Raw genomic sequence first — 26579 nt, forward strand, 5'->3', positions numbered from 1 at the left:
GTTCTCTAACTGCTTCTGTGCACTTTATTCCCAGCTGAACATGGTTTTCAAAGGCCATTAACAAAGAAAGTTCCAAACCTCTCTGCTCATCTTACAGCATCTCACTGTGACTAGGCCAGGGAATTTAGACAGGAGTGCCTTATTACAGTGTCTGGGCCAGGGAATTTAGACAGGAGTGCCCATCTTACAGTGTCTGGGCCAGGGAATTTAGACAGGAGTGCCCATCTTACAGTGTCTGGGCCAGGGTATTTAGACAGGATTGCCCATCTTACAGTGTCTGGGCCAGGGAATTTAGACAGGAGTGCCCATCTTACAGTGTCTGGGCCAGGGAATCTAGACAGGAGTGCCCATCTTACAGTGTCTGGGCCACGGTATTTAGGCAGGAGTGCCCATCTTACAGTGTCTTGACTGTTTAGGATACAAAGATCCAAGGTTAATGGTCATTGGGATCCATGGTGGAGAGAGAGACGGGTGCAAGGCCACTGGTGGACACAGTGCTCCATACTACCTTATATAAGACAAAGTTTGAGAGCCAGAGGCATGAGGAGTATCTGCCAGGAAATTGAGAATCTAGATGGTGTGGGACAGTGGATGAGATAGAAGTGGTGAGTGTGATGGAGGAATCAGGGACAGTGGATGAGATAGAAGTGGTGAGTATGATGGAGGAATCAGGGACAGTGGATGAGACAGAAGTGGTGAGTATGATGGAGGAATCAGGGACAGTGGATGAGACAGAAGTGGTGAGTATGATGGAGGAATCAGGGACAGTGGATGAGACAGAAGTGGTGAGTGTGATGGAGGAATCAGGGACAGTGGATGAGATAGAAGTGGTGAGTATGATGGAGGAATCAGGGACAGTGGATGAGATAGAAGTGGTGAGTATGATGGAGGAATCAGGGACAGTGGATGAGATAGAAGTGGTGAGTGTGATGGAGGAATCAGGGACAGTGGATGAGACAGAAGTGGTGAGTGTGATGGAGGAATCAGGGACAGCGAGGCAGGGACAGGTCTACTGGAGGGGGAAACATTTGAATGTTTGAGTTGTTTTGTGCTGATAGTACTGAACAAGTCAGTGAAAGAAATTGTGTTAGCATGTGAGATGAATGTTGGTTGACTAACTCCAGTGGCACACAATGTCCAAATGCATGTGGTTCGCTCTTCAGAATACATGGAAATCCAATGGGAATGCTCCCTCTCTTTGAAGCCCTGACTGTCTGATAACCCTGGCCTACATACAATATGTTCTGGAGGGAGAAAAACGGCAAAAAAGTGCTTGAAGTGCAAATGATAGAGACTGGGGGAGGAGACGATGAATTTGTGTGAGATGAATGAGGAAACATTCTGTCTGCCTGTCTGTCTGTCTGTCTGTCTCTCTCTCTCTCTCTCTCTCAATTCAATTCAATTTAAGGGTTTTATTATCATGGGAAACATATGTTAACATTGACAAAGCAAGTGAAGTAGATAATATACAAAAGTGAAATAAACATTAAAAATGAAGAGTAAACATCACACTCACATAAATTACAAAAGAATAAAGACATTACAAATGTCGTATTATGTATATATACAGTGTGGTAACGATGTGCAAATGGTTAAAGTACAAACGAGTAAATAAATAAAATAGACATGGGTTGTATTTACATTGGTGTTTGTTCTTCACTGGTTGACCTTTTCTTGTGGCAACAGGTCACAAATCTTGCTGCTGTGATGGCACACTGTGGTATTTCACCCAGTAGATATGGGAGTTTTTTCAAATTCTTTGTGGATCTGTGTAATAAAGGGAAATATGTGTTTCTAATATGGTCATACATTTGGCAGGAGGTTAGGAAGTGCAGCTCAGTTTCCACCTAATTTTGTGGGCAGTGTGCACATAGCCTGTCTTCTCTTGAGAGCCAGGTCTGCCTATGGCAGCCTTTCTCAATAGCAAGGCTATGCTCACTGAGTCTGTACATAGTCAAAGCTTTCCTTAATTTTGCGTCAGTCACAGTGGTCAGGTATTCTGCTATTGCTCTGCTCTGTTTAGGGCCAAATAGCATTCTAGTTTGCTTAGTTTTTTTGTTAATTCTTTCCAATGTGTCAAGTAATAATCTTTTTGTTGGGGAGGGAGGGAGGCAAATACCACAGGGTGAGATCATGAATTGGATCAGCAGGGAATGGAGTCCTAATTTCATACTGATCGTAAAAATGTTAGGGTCTTAAAATGAGGCCTTGAATTGAATGTGCCTCTCTGCAGGCAACACCAACTACAGTAAGTCTCTGGAGGTTATCAGTCAGTAGCAGACATCACAGCAGCCAGAGGAGGTTATCAGTCAGTAGCAGACATCACAGCAGCCAGAGGAGGTTATCAGTCAGTAGCAGACATCACAGCAGCCAGAGGAGGTTATCAGTCAGTAGCAGACATCACAGCAGCCAGAGGAGGTTATCAGTCAGTAGCAGACATCACAGCAGCCAGAGGAGGTTATCAGTCAGTAGCAGACATCACAGCAGCCAGAGGAGGTTATCAGTCAGTAGCAGACATCACAGCAGCCAGAGGAGGTTATCAGTCAGTAGCAGACATCACAGCAGCCAGAGGAGGTTATCAGTCAGTAGCAGACATCACAGCAGCCAGAGGAGGTTATCAGTCAGTAGCAGACATCACAGCAGCCAGAGGAGGTTATCAGTCAGTAGCAGACATCACAGCAGCCAGAGGAGGTTATCAGTCAGTAGCAGACATCACAGCAGCCAGAGGAGGTTATCAGTCAGTAGCAGACATCACAGCAGCCAGAGGAGGTTATCAGTCAGTAGCAGACATCACAGCAGCCAGAGGAGGTTATCAGTCAGTAGCAGACATCACAGCAGCCAGAGGAGGTTATCAGTCAGTAGCAGACATCACAGCAGCCGGAGGAGGGCATGAAAAATAAATATTTTAGAAATGTTTATGTAACAGAGATTAAGAACGTACCATGAGCTCACTCCACAGCCAGCTTGAAATGTCGATTGGTCAAACGGTTGGTATGTTGTCAAGGAGGGCGGTCACGTGTGTCTGCGAGCAGAGAATCACTGGTTCGAGCCCAGTATGGGACAGAGACAGTGGAGGAAGCTATACTGTTAGCAGCACACTGATGTCTGATTTCATTTACATAAGAACACACTAATTGTAATAGGGCCATCTTCTGCACTAGACAAGGTCGTGCGTTAAAGTCTCGTAACAAATCGCATACACATGCTAATAATTTATTCCCAAACTGTCTTTAGTAGCTGTCTAAATTGCATTTAGATAAAAACATCTACCAAGTTGTATATCATATGAATATTACTATTATCAACGTTCAGTAAATTACTCTTAGCCAACTCTCTTGCTCGATAGACTCTGCTATTCCTTCCCTACGCAGAAACATTCTATCAACAGTTCCCAGTACAGTTCCTTTAGTACCCCGTTTGATGAGGAGGATGAGGCCATGATGCAGGCTGCTGACGGAGACCATCGACTACAGCGGTGAGGGGTTGGGGAAAAGCCTTTTTAGATCATAATAAATACCATTATATGGACAGTTGGGACATGATCCTAGATCAGCACTGTTACCAGAGACGGAAGAAGAAGCGAGACATCTCACTCGCTCCTTTTTTCTGGGTTATATACAGTCAATGAACTAAGCAGACCAGACCCAGCTACTAATGTATTGGTCCCTATGGGAGAGCCAATCCTTAAGCAGACCAGACCCAGCTACTAATGTATTGGTCCCTATGGGAGAGCCACTCTTTAAGCAGACCAGACCCAGCTACTAATGTATTGGTCCCTATGGGAGAGCCACTCTTTAAGCAGACCAGACCCAGCTACTAATGTATTGGTCCCTATGGGAGAGCCACTCCTTAAGCAGACCAGACCCAGCTACTAATGTATTGGTCCCTATGGGAGAGCCACTCCTTAAGCAGACCAGAACTGGGACCAATTTCCTTTCGAAGTGGGACACCTTCAATTATACGCTTTGGTGCTACTCTGAGACATTTTTTTGAATTTGGGTCCTTGCCTGCACTGAGATATGGCCACAAGAGGTCAGCAGAGAACAGGTTGTTCACAGGGCCAGTTTGGTACTGTTACAGTCAACACAACGAACAAAGCTTTTTACTCATGGACCAACATCTTTAGCAAGTACAGAGGTTACTTCTGGTTTAGTTTTTTGTCACAAAGACATCACTTGATCGCATAGAGACCTTGCATCCCCACAAATGTTGAGCCTGATATTCAAACAGGGGATTATGGATGTTATGTATTGTGATGAGACACCACGACATTGGAAAGTGAGGAACATTACTGTAGCTGGCTGGTGGGAGTTTAATGATTGTTGGATGTTAGCTATAATTAATATAACAGCATTAATCACGTCTACCCAGCAGACCCAGGATGTCTTTCTACCTCCTCCCATCAAACTCTTCCCCCCCAACTCCTACTTCTACCACCTTCTATCAACAACTCTCTCTCATCCTCATCTTCCTCATCCTCCTCCTCTTTCTATCATTCTATAACAGGGAGTTTTAGTGGGTTGTTGGGGGGGGGGGGAGAGAATCCACGGCATTGACCTTTCACTAAACTGCATAGACAAGACTGCCTTTACTCATTTGAATACATACTTTTTACAAGTCTGTTCTACTTTGAATACTTCCTGTATTCATTTGAATGGAATGTTTTTTGCTAAATGAACTCCCTTAGCACACAGCACGGAGCACTCTCACAGGAACAAGATTACACTGCGGTGTGAAAGGATATGACCTCGCTTACATTACACAACCTCCAACTGCCACACTTCACATTTGGCAGACAATGCTGAAGTAGAATACATGACTCACTGCAAAGACAGATCCTGTGTTTCAAGTCACCCCTCGTCTACTCAGACCCAATGGTCAGTTACAACGTTGTTCTCGCTCTCCTCCAGAGTTCTCTCTGACATTGTCCTCCTGGAGAAGAAATCCAGGAAGTAGAGGTCAGAGAATGGTAAGAAGGGTCTTCACCACCTAAGAAGTAGAATAGGATGTTATGGCAGACTGGAGAGAAAGAAACCATTTCTCTGGGTGTGATCTTTGCTGGGACATTGTTGACTACATGGGTAGTTCTTGTCTGGCCTCCAAAAATAATGATGAAACTAAGACTTGTTTAATACTTAATCAGGTATGTGGTTTGTCCTGTTTGTACTTTTTGTGTCATGATATTAGGCATTTGGGAGTGGAGAGAAAACCGTGTTGCCATACTTCAAGACCTTTTATCTGTACAGAACACATTTGTTAATGGTGGATTAAAGGGACAGGGCTTTCAAATACACACATGATCAGGGCGGATATATTCTCACCCAGCAGGTCACCAAGCCAAAACATAATGTACCACAACCAACCAAGAAGAAGGCCTTCAACTCTAGATTAAATGTTGTGAAAGCCATAAGGCAAAACTGCTCGATGGTGGTGTTGCCAACCTGTATTTTCTATCCTGTATTGACCTTACCGCCTATTCAGGAGAAACACAAATTATATTCAACTGACTAACATGCAATTCTGTTCAACTGACTAACATGCAATTCTGTTCAACTGACTAACATGAAACACCAGACACACAAATATAATTCTTTATTCATAATAGATGTGTCATTACATTAACATAAATTCTAATTTAAAAAAAGTGAAAAGACAAAACGATAAACATTACGCCCCCTTGTGTTTTAGTACAGTGGATCACTCAGCACAAATTCACATCGTCAGACACTTTGCATGGAGAATAGCAATACGAGTCAGGAAGTTTATCCCATGGGACAAGAGAGCTGTTCAAAATAAACTCCATCAAAATTAGGAGAGTACTATATGTTGTTTTCTCACAGTTCTCTACTGCATTGTGAGTCATCTGTAGAGGAACCATTTAGTGAGTCATCTGTAGAGGAACCATTTAGTGAGTAATCTGTAGAGGAAACATTTAATGTAAAAGTTTAATGATAGTTTTTTTTTTAATAACATCGTTCTGATTTTGGTTTCCTTTCTTTATCATCTTGCACCACACAGAAGTAGATACAAGCTACATACAGCAATATGTGGACACCCCTTCAAGTTACTGGGTTCGGCTATTTCAGCCACACCCGTTGCTGATCGGTGTATAAAATCAAGCACACAGCCATGCAATTTCCATAGACAAACATTGGCAGTAGAATGGCCTTACTGAAGAGTTCAGTGACTTTCAATGTGGTACCGTCATAGGATGCCACCTTTCCAACAAGTCAGTTCCTAAAATGTCTGCCCTGCTAGAGCTTCCCCAGTGAACTGTAAGTTCTGTTGTTGTGAAGTGGAAACGTCTAGGAGCAACAACGTCTCAGCCACAAAGTTGTAGGCCACACAAGCTCACAGAACAGAACTGCCGAGTGCTGAAGCTCGTAAAAATAGTCTGTCCTTGGTTGCAACACTCACTACCGAGTTCAAAGCTGCCTCTGGAAGCAACGTCAGCACAATAACTGTTCGTAGGGAGCTTCATTAAATGGGTTTCCATGGCCGAGCAGCCTCACACAAGCCTAAGATCACCATGCGCGATGCCAAGCATTGGCTGGAATGGTATAAAGCTCGCCGCCATTGGACTCTGGAGCAGTGGAAATGCGTTCTCTGGAGTGATGAATCACGCTACACCATCTGGCAGTCCGACGGACAAATCTGGGTTTGGTGGATGCCAGGAGAACGCTACCTGCTCGAATGCATAGTGCCAACTGTAAAGTTTGGTGGAGGAGGAATAATGGTCCGGGCTAGGCCCCTTAGTTCCAGTGAAGGGAAATCTTAATGTTACAGCATCCAATGACATTCTAGACAATTCTCTGCTTCCAACTTTGTGGCAACAGCTTGGGGAAGGCCCTTTTCTGATTCAGCATGACACAGCCCCCGTGCACAAAGGGAGGTCCATACAGAAATGGTTTGTCGAGATCAGTGTGGAAGAACTTGACTGGCCTGCACAGAGCTCTGACCTCCACCCATCAAACAACTTTGGGATGAATTGGAACGCCGACTCCGACCCAGGCCTAATTGCCCAACATTAGTGCCCAACCTTACTAATGCTTGTGGCTGAATGGAAGCAAGTCCCCACAGCAATGTTCCAACATCTAGTGGAAAGCCTTCCCAGAAGTGTGGAGACTGTTATAGCAGCAAAGGGTGGACCAACTCCATATTAATGCAAATGATTTTGGAATGAGATTTTCGATGAGCGGGTGTCCACATACTTTTTGTCATGTAATACATATAATAATACATAAAGCCCCATATACTACCCACCACTGCGACCTGTATGCTCTCATTGGCTGGCCCTCTTTTTATATTCGGTCGCCAAACCCACTGGCTCCAGGTCATCTATAAAAGTCTTTGCAAGGCAAAGCCCCACCTTATCTCAGCTCACTGGTCACCATAGCAACACCCACCCACAGCACAAGCTCCAGCAGGTATATTTCACTGGTCACCCCCAAAGCCAATTCTTCCTTTGGCCGCCTTTCCTTCCAGTTATCTGCTGCCAATGACTGTAACGAATTGCAAAAATCACTGAAGCTGGAGACATATCTCCCTCACTAACTTTAAGCATCAGCTGTCAGAGCAGCTTACTGATCATTGCACCTGTACATAGCCCATCTGTAAATAGCCCAGCCAACTACCTCATCCCCATATTGTCATTTATTTTTGCTCCTTTGCACCCTAGTATCTCTACTTGCACATCATCTTCTGCACATCTATCATTCCAGTGTTAAATACAATTTAGCATTTCGCCACTATGACCTATTTATTGCCTTACCTCCCTAATCTTACTACATTTGCACACACTGTATATAGATTTTTCTATTGTGTTATTGACAGTACGTTTGATTATCCTATGTGTAACTCTGTGTTGTTTGTGTCGCACTGCTTTGCTTTATCTTGACAAGGTCGCAGTTGTAAATGAGAACTTGTTCTCAACTTGCCTACCTGGTTAAATAAAAGGTGAAATAAATAATAATAATAATAATTAAAAAAAAAACATCTCAATTGGGTTGAGGTCAGGTGATCGTGGAGGCCAGGTCATCTGATGCAGCACTCACTCTCCTTCTTGGTCAAATAGCCCTTACACAGCCTGGAGTTGTGTTTTGGGTCATTGTCCTGTTGAAAAACAAATGATAGTGGGACTAAGCGCCAAACAGATGGGATGGAGTATCGCTGCAAAATGCTGTGGTAGCCATGCTGGTTAAGTGTGACCTTGAATTCTAAATAAATCACAGACAGTGTCACCAGCAAAGTACCCCCACACCATCACACCTCCTCCGCCATGCTTCACGTTGGGAACCACACATGCGGAGATTATCCGTTCATCTACTCTGCGTCTCACAAAGACACAGCGGTTGGAACCACAAATCTCAAATTTGGACTCATCAGACCAAATGACAGATTTCCACCAGTTGAATGTCTATTGCTCATGTTTCTTGGCCCAAGCAAGTCTTCTTATTGGTGTCCTTTAGTAGTGGTTTCTTTGCAGTAATTCCACCATGAAGGCCTGATTCATGCAGTCTCCTCTGAACAGTTGATGTTGAGATGTCTGTTACTTGAACTCTGCAGGTAACTGGTAACTCAAATGAACTTATCCTCTACAGCAGAGGTAACTCTGGGTCTTCCTTTCCTGTGGCAGTCCTCAAGAGAGCCAGTTTCATCACAGCGCCTGAAGGTTTTTGTGACTGCACCTGTAGAAACTTTCAAAGTTCTTGACATTTTCTGGATTGACTGACCTTCATGTCTTAAAGTAATGGACGGACTGTCGTTTCCCTTTGCTGATTTGAGCTGTTCTTGCCATAATATGGAATTTTACCAAATAGGGCCATCTTCTCTATACCACCCCTACCTTGTCACCACACAACTGATTGGCTCAAACGCATTAAGAAGAAGAAAAAAAATCCACAAATTAAATTTGAAGGCACACCTGTTAATTGAAATGCATTCCAGGTGACTACCTCATGAAGCTGGTTGAGAGAATGCCAAGAGATCATCAAGGCAAAGAGTAGCTACTTTGAAGAGTCAAATATATTTTGTATTTGTTTCACACCGCTTTGGTTACTACATGATTCCATATGTGTTATTTCATAGTGTTGATGTCTTCACTATTATTCTACATTGTAGAAAATACAAAAAATAAAGTAAAAACCCGTGAATGAGCGGGGGTGTCCAAACTTTTGACTGGTACTGTGTGGATCGTTCAAAAGTTTGGGGTCACTTAGAAATGTCCTTGTTTTTTGAAAGAAAAGCTAAAAAAAAAGTCCATTAAAATAGCATCAAATTTATCAGAAATACAGTGTTAATATTGTAAATGACTATTGTTGCTGGAAACTGCAGATTTTTTATGGAATATCTACATAGGCGTACAGAGGCACATTATCAGCAACCATCACTCCTGTGTCCCAATGGCAGTGTGTTAGCTAATCCAAGTTTATCATTTTTAAAATGGCTAATTGATCATTAGAAAACCCTTTTGCAATTACGTTAGCACAGCTGAAAACTGTTGTTCTGATTAAAGAAGCAATAAAACTGGCCTTCTTTAGACTAGTTGAGTATCTGGAGCGTCAGCATTTGTGGGTTCAATTACAGGTTCAAAATGGCCAGAAACAAAGAACTTTCTTCTGAAACTCGCCAGTCTATTCTTGTTCTGCGAAATTAAAGCCATATTATGCGAGAAACTGCCAAGAAACTGAAGATCTCGTACAACGCTGTGTACTACTCCCTTCACAGAACAGCACAAACTGGCTCTAACCAGAATAGAAAGAGGAGTGGGAGGTCCCGGTGCACAACTGAGCAAGAGGACAAGTACATTAGTGTCTAGTTTGAGAAACAGATGCCTCACAAGTCCTCAACTGGCAGCTTCATTAAATAGTACCAGCAAAACATGAGTCTCAACGTCAACAGTGAAGAGGCGACTCTGGGATGCTGGCCTTCTAGGCAGAGTTGCAAAGAAAAAGCCACATTTATCAGACTGGCTAATAAAAATAAAAGATTAAGATGGGCAAAAGAACACAGGCACTGGATAGACACTGGACAGAGGAACTCTGCCTAGAATGCCAAACCTGTCAGGTGGGTGGATTGTCTTGGCAGATGAGAAATGCTCACTAACAGGGATGTAAACAAATTTGTGCACTACATTTGAGAGAAATAAGCTTTTTGTGCATACGGAACATTTCTGGGATGTTTTATTTCAGCTCAGCGTTTATATTTTTTGTTCATTAATATATATATATAAATATACAGTTTATGACTAATTTTTAATCCTACAGGAGGTGGTCGTTGCCATGGCAACCTTGAGTGAGTTAGTTCCTGAGTTCACTGGCGCATGTAGAGAGTGATGAGGCCTGCATGGTGGAGCTGTTGCCACAGTCTCAACTCCATCTTCATGTCATGGTTGATGAAGAAACCCACTGGGTGATATTGGCGGTCGAAGTAGTGGTCAGAGTATTTCACATAGTCTGGAGTCATGAAGCCGTACGCGCTGACCTGTTTTCAAACACGACAGAGAGACAGACAGAGAGACAGACAGAGAGACAGACAGAGAGACAGACAGAGAGACAGACAGAGAGACAGACAGAGAGACAGACAGAGAGACAGACAGAGAGACAGACAGAGAGACAGACAGAGAGACAGACAGAGAGACAGACAGAGAGACAGACAGAGAGACAGACAGAGAGACAGACAGAGAGACAGACAGAGAGACAGACAGAGAGACAGACAGAGAGACAGACAGAGAGACAGAGAGACAGAGAGACAGAGAGACAGAGAGACAGAGAGACAGAGAGACAGAGAGACAGAGAGACAGAGAGAAACAGGGGGGTGGGGGGCAGAGGTCAGTTGCTGCAGTCACAGCCCTTTGTTATCAAGTGTTCCATGCCTCAAGAACAATGACTACCATATGGAGCTTTGCTTTAGGCAGTGATCAGAGCAGCTTGTACTATTTCTGTTTTACAAGGCTTTTGAAGACTATCAGGGTCAGAGTAAATGCTGTCCAACTGGAAAGCCAGTGCAGTCATGTCCAGGGAGTTATTGTTTAAATGGCTAGTCACTGGTGGGTCGTACCGTACCTGGTCACAGGTGTGCACCGCAGCCAGCAGCATCACAGCACCTGTTGATGGACGGTAGATGTCCTTGTATTTGGTCTGCATGGCATGTGCCCGGAGGAACCTACGACATAAAACACAAAAAGAGCATTTAACAATACAAGCTGGTCCACACATTTACTTCAAAATAAAACCATTAAAATAGTGTCCAAGAAAATTATCTTCAGGGACAATGAATTGTATCCTTTCCTAAAATGCCCTTGCTGGAGAAAAGGTTGTGGACAGACCAGACCTGGCTGCCACCTTTTCCTTGTTGAGAGGAAAGCTAACCCTACACCACACAGGTCTTATTAGTATGCACCCGAACTGAGTCATGGTATAATAATTCCCTTTTAGTGTTAGATGGTGTGGGGATGGAGTTCTGGCCTCCTTGGTGACATCACCAGGTGGTAAATTAGTTAATAGACCAATAAGAGAGATCCAAGCATAACAGCTAGTTTCCGTTCCCCCCCCCCCCCCCTCCCCACTCAGACCACTCCCAGAGTCTTAGCAAAATCCTCACTTGAGAAATTGCTCTTTGCTAAGAAGCTATTTTTTTTTCAATTCAAAATGGTCAAAAATAAATAAAAATCCCAGTAAGGTCATTATTTGATATGGAGATAAAAACAGGCACTGCCACTTAACCAGGGTTGGGATCAGTTACATTTCAATTAAAAAAAAATGTGTAAAACAAATTCACAAAAATTCCTCATCAGATGACCTCTTTAGAGAACTTGTCCTACAATGGCTATCATAAAGTGGCTCCCCACCCAAAACAGTTGGACTTCAAAAGGGGTTTGTTTAATACCTTTGTCCAGGTGTGTGTGTAATCAGAGCTCAGCTGTGATTCGGATTAGCCACAACAACTCTCCTAAACGTTGTGCTTTGTACTAAGATAACTCACTTCTCCCCTCTTTTACACACCTTTTCCTGATGTAGCCTAATAGCTACACAATTAGCCGCTACACAGTAACCCACATGAACTCAGCACTGGGTAGACCATGTGATGATGCTACAACATTCTATGGTGATGGCACAAAGAGGGAAGCACAAGAGAACAGAGTCTGGGAAACCTGTAATATGACTTCATATCCTGTCATCGTCATGGTGCATCGGCAAAAAACACTTTATAGAACAATAAGTGACTCATCAACATCAGCATCATGAAAACTGAACAAATGGTGTAATTTTACCATGCAGACCTGCAGTTACATAAAGGCAATTGTAAAGTGGGTGATTCAAGCACTGGATGCTGATTGGCTGACAGCCGTATACCACGGGTATGATTAAAAAAAAAAAATGTACTGCTCTAATTACATTGGTAACCAGCTTATAATAGCAATAAGTCACCTCGGGGGTTTGTGGCATATTGCCAATATACAATGGCTAAGGGCTGTGTCCAGGCACTCTGCGTTGCACCTAAGAACCTCCCTTATCCCTTGGGCCTTACTGCTTAAATTATATATAACTGGGCTGATTTCCACACAACATGGACATGGCTTAAGATGGATTTTATTTTGATTAAAAAAACAGTTCCGAACCTGTGTCCCCTCATAGCGACGGTCTTGTATCAAACGAGGCCATTTATGTCTTCATCATCAGAGTAACTACTAACTCTTTCTGAGGAACACTGAATCATAGAAAGTCAACGATAGAGATAAGCAGACAAAGGGTTTGATGGGAGTTGTGCAAACAATTCCACTGAACAAAAAGGTAGAGATAAAGTGATTGGAGATTGCATTGAACCATATGGTATTCCTTTACCACCCACATGTCTGAAACAAATAGGCTTAAACACGTATGCTTCACTTCTTATCTGTCTTATGAACGATATCAAGACGAAACAGTCCACGAGTGAGAAACACCACATGGAGCGGAGAGTTCTCTGTTGTGGTCGACCGTATTTAGTCTATATTATAGGAAAAATAGGAAGCAGACTTCCTTTAAACTGAAGATAACTCACTTCTCCCCTCTTTTACACACCTGTTTCTGATGTAGCGTATGAAATCTGGATGGTACATCTTCAACTTTTCTACAGTCACATTTCCTCCAAAGTATGTGGGAGGTCTAAAAAAAACAAAAAAAAAACAAATGCATATTTTCACAAGCTGCAGGAGGAAACAGATAACAGTGTAGAACACACATTAGTAAATAAAGAAGGAATACTTGGGGACATTGAGGGTATTCAATTACAATGGAAATCCACATAGATGCTGTGTGGGGAATGAAATCAAAACTGCCTCTATGGATATGAACCCATTCGGTATCTTACGTTTTGCTCTTCTCTGGTCCTCTCTCTACTGGAGTGTGTGTGGCAGCTGCTTTCATCAGCAGATAATCCCTGTCATGGTCTGGCAGGAAGACATAGCGTGTCTCCTACAGGATAAAGCGAGGACGAGGGGAATACATGATCAGACTATACTTTTTTTTTTTTTTTTTTTTTTTTTTAACTGTTAAGAGTTTGTCTGTAAATGAATTAAAGAATGGAGGTTGAAGTTTATTCCCAGTGAGTAAATGTGATCATGAACCACCATCATCATCATCATGGAAGTGTTCACCTCAGAGAGCGGTGGTCCTCTGTAGCCCGCTCCGGCGTAGCTCCTCATGGAGTTCCGGAGTGTGTTGGTGGAGAACGTGTAGAGGGATGTTCTGGAGCCCACATCCTGCTCAAAGCCTTTAATGACCGCTCCGTTGGTCCTGGACTCACAACAGAAGCATAGAACAGAACTTTGTCAATAACCAAATAAAAATGTATTCATTTTTAAATGTAAAAGTTGCTGGTTCGAATATCAGAGCCGACAAGGTGGAGAAAAATAATCTACCACTGTGCCTTTGAGTAAGGCACTTAACCCAAATTACTTCAGGGGTGCTGGACAATGGTGACCATGGCCATGACCTCACTCCCTGCGGGTGTCTCAGCAGGAGCTGGGATATGCAAAGAAAACACATTTCTATTACATAGTCCCTTGTGACAAAGCTCTTAAAAGAAAAGGGCGGACAAAAAAAGCGAGAATGGAATGGACTCTACCTACGTGTCTTTATCCTACTGTTTTACCAAACTAAATATCAATATAAGCACCTCCCAAATTATTATCTTTATACAACACAGGAACACTGTCAATGATGACCAATTACAACACAGGACACACAGAAAGGAACACTGTCAACGACAACCACAGCATGAAGGAACATGAACACTGTCAATGACCCCACACTCAGGTAACCACAGAAACCAGATGCACGCTTCATTCAACAGACTCTTGAGGAGCCCTTGAATTGCCCATCCTGAATGACAAAATGAAGGCCAACTGTATTAACATAATACACATTCCAAGGAACATCTTCCACTTAAGTAGGTCCAACCACCCCCGCAGGCTATTGAGGAAGTCAAGACTAAACAAGGTCAAAGACAGCGTCTCACCTGAATATATAGTCATGCTGGTCAATATCCCGGCCTTTCTTTGAATCCTTCAGAATCCCTCCGTTGCCCACGACAGCACAGCGGACACACCGTGAGCCGTTGCTACGACGATCCCAGTCATCAAACATGTGCCAGTTGGCTGACGTGTTGAGAACAGATAGGGTCGACACCAGAGCTGCAACAACAAATGCATTTCAATGTAATAAAATAACTTGTGAAGACAGCCAATCAACAGATGATTTCTGCCAGAAATCTCTGCCTCGTGCACATTTCCAATGGACGACTTCTACACTAAACTGTGGGTGTCTCGTCTCACTAGCTGGGATGCGTGGGTAAAGTCCACGGGGTAAAAACAGTGGAATGAATTCTATCCTTTTCTCTTGTAGATGTGAGCTGATAAGAGATTCCCCATGCATCTGTGAAGAAGTGCAGATGTACTCAATCGACTGACCATAAAGGGTTGTGTCCCATCTCTGAAGCCATATAACATCTCTGAAGCCATATAACATCTCTGAAGCCATATAACATCTTTATTGAGACGGCCATGGATCATAGGGCACTGGAGTTAGACAGTGGCCGCATTTGAGTGTCAGTCAATGATGTGGAACTAAATTATTTGTCGTCGCCACGCGTGAACATGATTTGTCAGCTAATTTCAAACAATATTTGGTGTGAAGTAACGCATTGAAACGGTCATGTCAACATGTATTGAAAGTACTTACTGTTAAAGTCGAGGTTTCCCCAGCCATGAGTCCCTGGGTACAGTCTGAGGCGCTGGTACTGTTCTGGAGTGGCATGCTTGGCCCACTGGAGCACAGGGATCCTGCCCAGATACCTTACCCCAAAGTCTGTCTGGGACACCCTGCTACGAATACTGTCTGGACAGTCCTGGATGGAATAACGTTCAGAAAGTTGAAGCTCATTTACTGTGTTTCAATACAATTTTTTTTTTTACTCTAGAATGTTATTTGGAGAACAGCAAAAAAAAACAAGTAAAAAAAGACCCCAGACATTATCAGATTGTCTGCTGTAGCTTCACTCACCTCAGTTCATCTACAAACACATAGCCTGGTAGCTATACAATTAGCCGCTACACAGTAACCCAAATGAACTCAGCACTGGGTAGACCATGTGATGATGCTACAACATTCTATGGTGATGACACAAAGAGGGTAGCACAAGAGAACAGAGTCTGGGAAACCTGTAATATGACTTCATATCCTGTCATCGTCATGGTGCATCGGCAAAAAACACCAGCACACCTGTCTTTATAGAACAATAAGTGACTCATCAACATCAGCATCATGAAAACTGAACAAATGGTGTAATTTGACCATGCAGACCTGCAGTTACATAAAGGTAATTGTAAAGTGGGTGATTCAAGCACTGGATGCTGATTGGCTGACAGCCGTATACCACGGGTATGATTAAAAAAAAAAAAAATGTACTGCTCTAATTACATTGGTAACCAGCTTATAATAGCAATAAGTCACCTCGGGGGTTTGTGGCATATTGCCAATATAGAATGGCTAAGGGCTGTGTCCAGGCACTCTGCGTTGCACCTAAGAACCTCCCTTATCCCTTGGGCCTTACTGCTTAAATTATATATAACTGGGCTGATTTCCACACAACATGGACATGGCTTAAGATGGATTTTATTTTGATTAAAAAACAGTTCCGAACCTGTGTCCCCTCATAGCGACGGTCTTGTATCAAACGAGGCCATTTATGTCTTCATCATCAGAGTAACTACTAACTCTTTCTGAGGAACACTGAATCATAGAAAGTCAACGATAGAGATAAGCAGACAAAGGGTTTGATGGGAGTTGTGCAAACAATTCCACTGAACAAAAAGGTAGAGATAAAGTGATTGGAGATTGCATTGAACCATATGGTATTCCTTTACCACCCACATGTCTGAAACAAATAGGCTTAAACATGTATGCTTCACTTCTTATCTGTCTTATGAACGATATGAAGACGAAACAGTCCACATGAGTGAGAAACACCACATGGAGCGGAGAGTTCTCTGTTGTGGTCGACCGTATTTAGTCTATATTATAGGAAAAATAGGAAGCAGACTTCCTTTAAACTGAAGTGACTGTTTTGCAAATGAACCTCGGCAATTGTTCATATGAAATGTGCAGTTCTTTCCTTGTCTTGGTTGACCATGTGATGACACTGCAACATTCTTTTATTGTGATGACAGGGTAGGGTAGAACAAGAGAACACAGTCAAGGAAACATGTCATATATTTGCCATTATACATGAGCCCAAAGAAAACACCAGCCCATTTTCACTGGCATTCATTCAACTAGACATCCCACGCACGCAAACACCAGCCAACATCATTACAGAGCATGAAGTCCTTAACATCTGCGTGATTAAAACTGAACAAATGGTGTAATTTTACCATGCAGACCTGCAGTTAAATAAAGGTAATTATAGAACTGGGCTTATTTCCACATAATGTAATATGGAGATTGCTTAAAATGGTCCAGAGCTTATCAAATTGCTGTATGAATTACACTTTGATGACCTTTTTGGGTTGTGTAATCTGGTGGTTAACTAAAGTATCACCCATGTCACCTGACAGAGTTAACAGATATCCACTGTCCTTATTTTATAGCAAAGTGGGGCTATAAAAAAGTACCAGGAACAGCTCAGAAAAAGGAACTTCAACTCACTGTTTGAGGTGGGGCATCTTCACTGTAGTAGCTGTCGCCAATGAAGGGTGGCTCTGTTGGTTTGGCGGACTTCAGGAGAGCACCTTTAAGATCAGAGCCCTTGGTCGTCCTGGCTCCAGGTTGTGTTGACGCTCTGATTCTGGCAGGGGATGTGGACTGCACCTTTAAACTTAAAGGTGTTGGTGGTGTGATCCTGGTGTGCTGGTCATCACTACCATCTGACAGCGTATTGCCAACAAGAGGGTCTTCAGGGTAACGTAACCTGGCAAGAGACAAAACACACACCTTAGAGCTGAAACCGGTGTCACCTTAACTGTCCTGGGTAATGTAAAATGTGTCAAATGTCGTCGTCTTCAGTTCAGGGTCATAGAAAATCTCTGGTTTCCTCCAAGTGCACAATGTCCTGCTATCCAATTGTGGAAAAACTCACATCTTCCTCTAACACAAACAAAAGTTCCACAGTAACAGCTGAAATATGTTGATTCTGTATCTGACTCGGCAGAAACAGCACACGCTCTGGCAACTGTGGTCATGTGATCCCAATTGAGCAGAGAAGCTGAACCTAAAATGGCTTTCTAAACATTATCTAGGGTTGAGCCCAGTCATTATAAAGTGTTGTCAGATTTCACCACTATTGAAATTTGTTTTACACAAACCTACAACTTCTCTTCTTCCAGGCTAATTTGTGGTCGAGTCTGGATTAGGGTTTACCCCAATTATTCAACTGGTGGATAGGCTTTGGGCGACCAATATTTTTAGTTGATTTTGTTAGGGACAGCCCTAGTCTTCATTTTTTCGGAGTAAAACAGTACGGAGAAGAAGTATGCTGTTCAATGTGTCAATGGTAGAGCTGCATCGTGTTTGGTAGGGAAAGACAACAATCGTCCGTCTCATAACCGGACCTGTATCCTCCACATTGATGTTGGCCAAGTGTACTTATATTAAATAAACAATAAGGCCTGATTGTGTCTGGATGTATTTTCAGTACAACAAAATGCCAAAGAGCTCTACAGAGTAATATTGCATCCAATGCATAGAGTCATATCTGGACCTGTATCCTCCAGCCATTTAATGAAAGACAAAGGTAATAAACCAAAATCCGATTAGGGCGTAACCAAAGCCTGTGTTAATCTGAGATCAACAAGGTGATAGTCGCCACCAGGAAAAAGAACTGAAGGACTGATGCATCATGGACTATCCATTCTATCATAAGAGGCTCTCAAGCAGACAAAGAAAAACCGATGGTTGATGCAAAAATTCCCCCTTCTCCACAGAAATGCTAATGTTTTTGTCATGGAATAGCAGAATTCCCCTTCTCCATAAACTGTTCATTCATCATTCCCCGGCCTGTCTAAATACAGTGATCTCCATTTGTGTTAATAGACGGTGACTCCAACGCAAAAATGCATTTGGAGAGACAGTTTGGAACAAAACGGAGTGGCAGAACAGGCCGATTTCGACGAACTGGCATTCAGATAAAAGCACTGCTTAGGTGAAACCCAAGGGCTACGGCAGGCAGGCCATCAAAATGACAGACCTGCTGAACCTTGAACCACTCAAACGTATGATTTAGTCTCCAAATTAGACCTCTCACAGCGAGAGAAAGACAGCTGCTTCCACTACTCTGACATTACGACCAGGCTGACATTTCACATGTAACCCCATTCTGTTGCTCTCCATTTGTTTTAATGTTAGCCCAGCTGCTTCCTGTGTGTGGCTACATTGTGAAAACCACAATGATATGACTTGCAGGAAGACAGTAAGCGTTTGATAAAAAAATCCCATGGTTTAAGTCTCCATGATCTCAGGCAGGTGAACCATGTCCCTCTGTACGGGTAGTCATTTGGCAAACCGAGCGACCAGGAGAATTTTCAATAAATACATTTTTTTAAAAGGTAGAAAGAATAGACATTGCATACAGTTCATACATTAATTCCACTAGGTCAGCTTTTTAATCAATTAAAATCCCTCAGAATCTTTGCTTTTGAATTACACAATACACTAATCATTTAACATTCCCAGACAGTAGCTAGGTTTCCATCCAATTCACGACCGATTTTTATTTTATTATTTATTTAACTAGTCAAGTCAATTAAGAACAAATTCTTATTTAGAATGACGGCCTAGCAACAGTGGGTTAACTGCCTTCTTCAGGGGCAGAACGACAAATTTTTTACCTTGTCAGCTCGGGGATTTGATCTTGCAACCTTTCGGTTACTGGCCCAACGCTCTAACCACTAGGCATTGAACTTTAGATTTTTTATAGAATATTCGCTTGAATATGGGGCGGCAAGCCCCATATTCAAGCGAATATTCTATAAAAAATCTAAAGTTCAATGCGTTTCCATCGCATTTCAACTCTGCCAATAGTTGTCACAAAAACTGTTGGGTTAAATAGCAAATGTGCCTACTCTGGTCTTGGCAAGTGCGCTTTAGTCAACACCTGGCAGATACAGTGCAGGTATGCTGTGCGGGGTATTTGTATTTATTATGATCCCCATCAGCTACTCTTCCTGGGGTCCAGCAAAATTAAGGCAGTTTATACAATTTTAAAACATTAAAATACATTCACAGATTTCACAACACACTGTGTGCCCTCAGGCCCCTAGTCTACATGAGATTATTATGGATAAGTGCCCTCAGGCCCCTAGTCTACATGAGATTATTATGGATAAGTGCCCTCAGGCCCCTAGTCTACATGAGATTATTATGGATAAGTGCCCTCAGGCCCCTAGTCTACATGAGATTATTATGGATAAGTGCCCTCAGGCCCCTAGTCTACATGAGATTATTATGGATAAGTGCGAGACTATTTCAAAATGTGTCAACGGCAGTCAAGCATTGATCATCATGTCACCAGAATAAGGCCTTTGATATTAAGTGGAAAAGGAGCATCAAGATCGAGTACTTTCACCACCCTGTGAAGCTCATCATAAACTATTGAATCTGGAGCCTACTAAACTGCATGGTTTCCCCAAGTTTACTTCCATATGATGGTTCTTATATTAATATTTGCATATAAAAAGGCGTTTCTGCCGCCATTTCTCGCATAATTAATTTTTTGCAGACACAAAAAGATCCCACCATGTCAAACGAACAAATGATTTGTCGGCATTTACAAAATTGTTCCAGGACTTTCGCTGTTTCCGTCACAGCTGTTATGATATTATTTATACGGTATAACTATAAATCACAAACTGTGAATGGAAACATTGTTAGTAGTGTTATGTTTTCCACCAGGAGTTTTAGATTGATGCATCATTGTTTGTTTACCTGTTGGGTTCCTGTGTGTACCAGATGCCAGGGAATTGTGCCAGGTTTAGGTTGTCCATGCGCCAGGTGATCTCAAGGTTCAGACAGATGATGTAGATGACTGGCAGGAAGCTGACACCCAGGAAGCACAGCCCTAGCCTCCTCTGGTGCCCCATGCTCTTCATCGTGGCCCTGAGCCTGAGCAGCCGGCTGCATGTGTACCCGCTACCCTCCATGGAGGAGGAATGTGGGGAGTAGAGGGGAGTCACCGATGTCCTGATGAGGATGTTTGGGTTTTCAGGGGAGCAACGAGGAAAGAGACGAGGGCTGGGGGTGGAGTTGACTGTAAAATGAGTCCACAGAGGTGCACACTACTCTGGGGCCTCTCTTACCACATGACAGTCTGGAGAGACAGAGAGAGGAGAAACAGGGGAGATGGACAGAGATAAAATGGAGAGAGCAAAGGGGAAACTTTACCTCACCATGTCAACAGAGCTGCTCCCAATAATCCCTTTTTAATTAAACCTCTGACCACAAAATACAGGATCTCTGTATTCTTTCAGATCCCTATATTTTAGGGGCAGATGGGTTTTTACTTTGGACTGTTTATTGCCACTGATGGATCATGGTACAGGAACTCCCTCTGACCAGGTGAAGCCTTCATCCTTCCAGAACAACACAATGATGGCAGAGTAACTGTCAAACGTACCATCTCTGACAACCCTGCTCAACCGCTCACCCGTGGCGGTTCTAGTTGTACTGTTAGAGGGGCCAGTTACATTAGATGTTATTGTTGTCATATCGTTTTGCATGGGGTACGATACTGTTGTGTTCCGCCTAAAGCCGTCCCTCTAGAAAATGTGTGGGTTAAATTCGTGTTCCGCGTTGCCACTGTCTAATAACGGATGTAAAAAAAGAACGATAGCAAAAATGTGTTATGTAAAAATTATTTCATACTCCACATTTAGGGGGGCCACAAGGGGGTCCAAAATTGTTGTCACACGGGCACTGCCCCTCCCTGCCCCCCCCCCAGAACCGCTAGTGCTGCTCACCCCTGCTCAACCTGTTTCAACCCTGCTCAATACTACTAACCCCGCTCACCCTGTTTAACCCTACTAACCCCGCTCACCCTGTTTAACCCTAATAACCCCGCTCACCCCTGCTCACCCTGTTTAACCCTACTAACCCCGCTCACCCCTGCTCACCCTGTTTAACCCTACTAACCCCGCTCAACCCTGGTAAACCTACTAACCCCGCTCAACCTGCTCAACCCTACTAAACCCGCTCACCCTGTTTAACCCTACTCAACCCTGCTCACCCCTGGTAAACCCTACTAACCCTAACCCTGCTCACCCCTGGTAAACCCACTAACCCTAACCCTGCTCAACCCACTAACCCTGCTCAACCTACTAACCCTGCTCAACCCACTAACCCTGCTCAACCCACTAACCCTAACCCTGCTCACCCCTGGTAAACCCACTAACCCTGCTCACCCCTGGTAAACCCACTAACCCTGCCCACCCCTGGTAAACCCACTAACCCTGCCTACCCCTGATAAACCCACTAACCCTGCTCACCCCTGGTAAACCCACTAACCCTGCTCACCCCTGGTAAACCCACTAACCCTGCTCACCCCTGGTAAACCCACTAACCCTGCACCAGACAAGAAGAGGGTCCTGATGACTGACTTGTGATAAGTCAAATAAGATGTTATTGGTCACATACAACACATTTATCAGATGTTACTGTGGGTGTAGTGTAATGCATGTGTTCCTAGCTCCAACAGTACAGTAATATCTAACAACTCACAAATCTAAAAAGTAAAAGAATGGAATTAAGAAATAATAGGACAAGCAATGTCAGAGTGGCATTGACTAGAATACAGTAGAATAGAATACAGCAGAATAGAATACAGTAGAATAGAATACAGTAGAATAGAATACAGTATATACATATGAGATGAGTAAAGCAGTATGTAAACATTATTAAAGTGATTAGTGTTCCATTATTAAAGTGACCAGTGATTCCATGTCTATGTACATTGGGCAGCAGCTTCTAAGGTGCAGAGCTGAGTAACTGGGTGGTAGCCAGCTAGTGATGGATATTTAACAGTCTGATGGCCGTGAGATAGAGGCTGTTTTTCAATCTCTCTGTCCCAGCTTTGATGCACCTGTACTGACCTCGCCTTCTGGATAATAGCGGGGTGAACAGGCAGTAGCTCGGATGGTTGATGTCCTTGATTATCATTTTAGCCTTCCTATGACATTGGGTGCTGTAGGTGGGTAGTAATGGCAACACCAGGAAACCAGAATCACATCACTACTCTGAGGAAATGTCTCCGTCCCAAGTGGCTCAGGTCAAAAGCAGTGGACTATACAGAATAAATACTTTTTTTATTTTTATTTTAAAAGGGCTTTTGGGGTACAATCAATGTATTCTTCACATGCTCCTCCCCCTGGCTGTGACGAACGTTTTGAACGTCAACAGTTACTCTGGTAGAGTAAACCCATTAGCACCTTTATGACACCACGTACTCCCATACGTCATCTGTCACCTCCCTCTGATTACAATGACATGGTAAACACAGTGCTGGGCTGATGTTATCTGGCCTTCTGTTCTGCTTGGATTTACATGAGTGAAATACATACTCTTTAACAACAGATTAAACTTGTCTGTTTACCCTAGCCTTGGATGTGGAGTGACCCAAAGCCACATTCCTGCTTCATGTAGGAGTGCAGCTATTAGCATACTGTAACATTTGGACTAACAACATAAAGACAGCAATACGAACTATACGGGAGCTTCTCATCTAAAACCCATACCGTACATAGTGTTGCACACTTGATCAATGCCATGATTCAAAAGGGTGTGGATATTATAAAAGCCTTGAAATTTTCAATTGGGCTAACAGAGCAAAAAAATATATATATGAAAATAAATAATACTGTCTACTGGTATTACATTTGCATTTTCTTTTTTTACATTTTTAGTCCTTTAGCAGACGCTCTTATCCAGAGCGACTTACAGTAGTGATTTTTTTTTTCTCCCTGTACTGGTCCCCCGTGGGAATCGAACCCACAACCCTGGCATTGCAAACACCATGCTCTACCAACTGAGCCACACGGGACCTTAAGGTCATTCTTGCAGGGGCATGTGATGTGGGAGAGCCATTGTCTTTACGCTGTACCACTCAGAGAGGGGTATGTGGGGTACAGTAGATAACTCACATTACTACCTCCGGGGGTATTGTGGCAGCATTGAGAACAATAGAGAACTTTAGTGGCCCAAAGTCTGTTTTAGCACGGGCAGCACCATTGAGGGCTTCCCCCATTTTAATGTAGTCAACTGGATGGGACTTCCAATTCATTGGCTGATCCCTCCTGGTGACGCTGTTGGAGTCATGTCCAACCAGGTCACCAGGAGGGATCAGACAATTGTGAAGAAAATGGACTACTTTAAAAATGGAGGTAGCCTCAATGGCACTACCCATTCTGTCACATACCTTAGAATGGCACAGATACAAAAGGTTGAGTCTGTGTGTGGGAGACATCTTATGGTCATATCTCCATGTTACAGTGATTGATTAGGGAAACCAGACAGGCGACCACCTCCGGGGGTAGTGTGGGAGACATCTAATAATGGAACACTCCAGTATTTATGCTGCAGTAGTTTATGTGTCGGGGGGCTAGGGTCAGTCTGTTACATCTGGAGTATTTCTCTTGTCTTATCCGGTGTCCTGTGTGAATTTAAATATGCTCTCTCTAATTCTCTCTTTCTCTCTCTCGGAGGACCTGAGCCCTAGGACCAAGCCTCAGGACTACCTGGCATGATGACTCCTTGCTGTCCCCAGTCCACCTGGCCGTGCTGCTGCTCCAGTTTCAACTGTTCTGCCTGCGGCTATGGAACCCTGACCTGTTCACCGGACGTGCTTGTTGCACCCTCGACAACTACTATGATTATTATTATTTGACCATGCTGGTCATTTATGAACATTTTAACATCTTGACCATGTTCTGTTATAATATCCACCCGGCACAGCCAGAAGAGGACTGGCCACCCCTCATAGCCTGGTTCCTCTCTAGGTTTCTTCCTAGGTTTTTGGCCTTTCTAGGGAGTTTTTCCTAGGGAGTTTTTCCTAGCCACCGTGCTTCTTTCACATGCATTGCTTGCTGTTTGGGGTTTTAGGCTGGGTTTCTGTACAGCACTTTGAGATATCAGCTGATGTACGAAGGGCTATATAAATAAATTTGATTTGATTTGATCTACACCCCCCTCTGAAGTTAGCCATCTAGCTTTTCTGAGCAAGTGTAGTTTGGTTAGATGGCAGCATCCATAGCTGTATGTGTAACTGTTACATTCTCTCTCGTTGATGAAAGATTTTTTTTTAAACGGCCATATATTTCCAAGCCCATATCGCATGCGATGATTACCAACGTTAAAACACAGCGTTGAGATTGTAGTTCACATGAGCCAGTCATTGGACAAGGCTAATGAATTAAAACTGTAGGGAGAAGGAAGAATGTGGAGAGCTATCCTGGACCTAGTTTGTGTTGTCAAAGTAGTGTAGAGTAAATCTTTGAAACATACCAAAAGGTAATGAATACATCAGTAAACATTTATCAAACTACTGTAAGACAGATGTCATTAAAATGTCACTGATTTACTTTTCCTTCAGTGTTTGTTTGAAGATAGATGACCAGGGAATGGAAGGAAAACCTAGACCCTCAGATTAGCCCTGTTCAACACATCTGTGAACACATTGACATTTGGTGGAGAATAGAGACAGCAAACATTTTACCTTAAAAAAGGTCTTAAAATGTATTTTATAATCGTGGCTGTGCTATCACCTTTTGTTCCATTCAGTTTAATAATGATGATAATAAAATACTTTCCCTCTTTTGATTTAATTCCAGTTTTTTTGGTTCTCCTAAAAATCTGAACGAATCCTAAGTAGAAAGCTGTAAACTTTAATGGTATTTGTTAAAGTTTATGTTTTGCACCAATTACCATGATCACCCTCAGAGAAACAGCAAGTCACTACTCTGAGATCTCTCTCCTCCCTTCTCACAACACAAAGCTAAACATAGAAGAATAAAAAAAAAAGTTAAAATGTCCCCATATCCACTTACCTGTGACGAGTCTTCGTTTAGTGACAGTTATCTGTCTGCATAGTAGGAGAGTAGCGACAGTAGAAAGTCATCTAAACCAGAAGAACTCTTTGACTAATAGAGCGGAGAGCCGGCACAGCACAGCACAACACAGCATGGGCGGGACTATTGTGAAATGAGCAACAGATGCTGGCAATTGGGAGAGAGGGAACATTTACTACGGGGTGTAATCATTAGTCCAAACAGTTTTGTTTTGAAACGAAAACTAGCGTTTCTATTTGACAAATTCAGCTTGGTCCAGTCCCGTTTCGTTCTGTTTAGTTCCTAGTGAATACACCCCAGGCTACAATTAAAGTTAGACGTGAGACGACAGCGTTAGAGGAATAGCGTTGCTATGGTCACACAGGCAGCCCAATTCTGATATTTTTTCCACAAAAAATAAACTGTCCAGGGCAGAGGTGTCATGCCCATTGGGGGCTTGTGCCCCCTCAGATTTGTACATTTAAAAAAAATGTACAAATAAAAATTATACTTTTGTTTTTGTTTTTCTGTAGTACTACTAGCCACTGAGCATTTTTGTGGAGGTTTTAGATAGCCCAGATAGGTTCCCATTCTCATAACATGCTACCAAGAAGCCATTTCAGGCTATCAATCAAGTTACAGTAGCTAGCTTGTCTAAAGCCTTGTTCACATTGACAGTTTGAAGTGCCTCAAAGCAATTTTCTTTTGCATATCCGATTCAAATCTGTTCTCTTTCCTAGTTTCCAAACTCTATTCTGACCGGCCAAAATGCATATGGAATCGGATATTTCAAGCCAGCTTTGTAGGTTGTTTGACGTCAGATAGAAATTTGATTCCTGGCCATGAGACTTCTCTGAACGGTAAAATCTGATTTATTTTCCCTCAAGTAGTTTTTAGACTGTTATTTGGCATAACTTGTTGCTTGCTAGCTACTCTGTTAACAGTTTGACAACAACATATGGTAGCTAACTAGTGTGTTAATTGTGTATAAGATGGTGACGAAGAACATGGC

The 26579-nt window shown here is 42.9% G+C and overlaps 1 protein-coding gene across 2 annotated transcripts; it reads right to left on the reverse strand.

Moving 5' to 3' along the window:
- Positions 1-10166: 10166 nt before the first annotated feature.
- LOC106589898 (alpha-N-acetylgalactosaminide alpha-2,6-sialyltransferase 2) lies at positions 10167-25796 on the reverse strand. Of its 2 annotated transcripts, none has more exons than XM_014180315.2 (10): positions 25568-25796; positions 20460-20841; positions 17187-17448; positions 15222-15387; positions 14500-14674; positions 13637-13775; positions 13351-13454; positions 13062-13145; positions 11064-11163; positions 10167-10482 (listed from the first exon to the last, which is right to left on the reverse strand). In XM_014180315.2, the coding sequence occupies exons 2-10, from the start codon at positions 20672-20674 to the stop codon at positions 10312-10314; spliced, it is 1416 nt and encodes a 471-aa protein (XP_014035790.1). In that variant the 5' UTR covers positions 20675-20841; positions 25568-25796; the 3' UTR covers positions 10167-10311. The 2 variants fall into 2 exon arrangements, with proteins under 2 accessions (XP_014035790.1, XP_045566103.1); XM_045710147.1 differs by having other exon boundaries at positions 13637-13784.
- Between the last annotated feature and the right edge of the window lie 783 nt (positions 25797-26579).

Source organism: Salmo salar, chromosome ssa28 (genome assembly GCF_905237065.1).
Source record: "Salmo salar chromosome ssa28, Ssal_v3.1, whole genome shotgun sequence".
In the NCBI taxonomy this organism is placed as follows: Eukaryota; Metazoa; Chordata; class Actinopteri; order Salmoniformes; family Salmonidae; genus Salmo; species Salmo salar.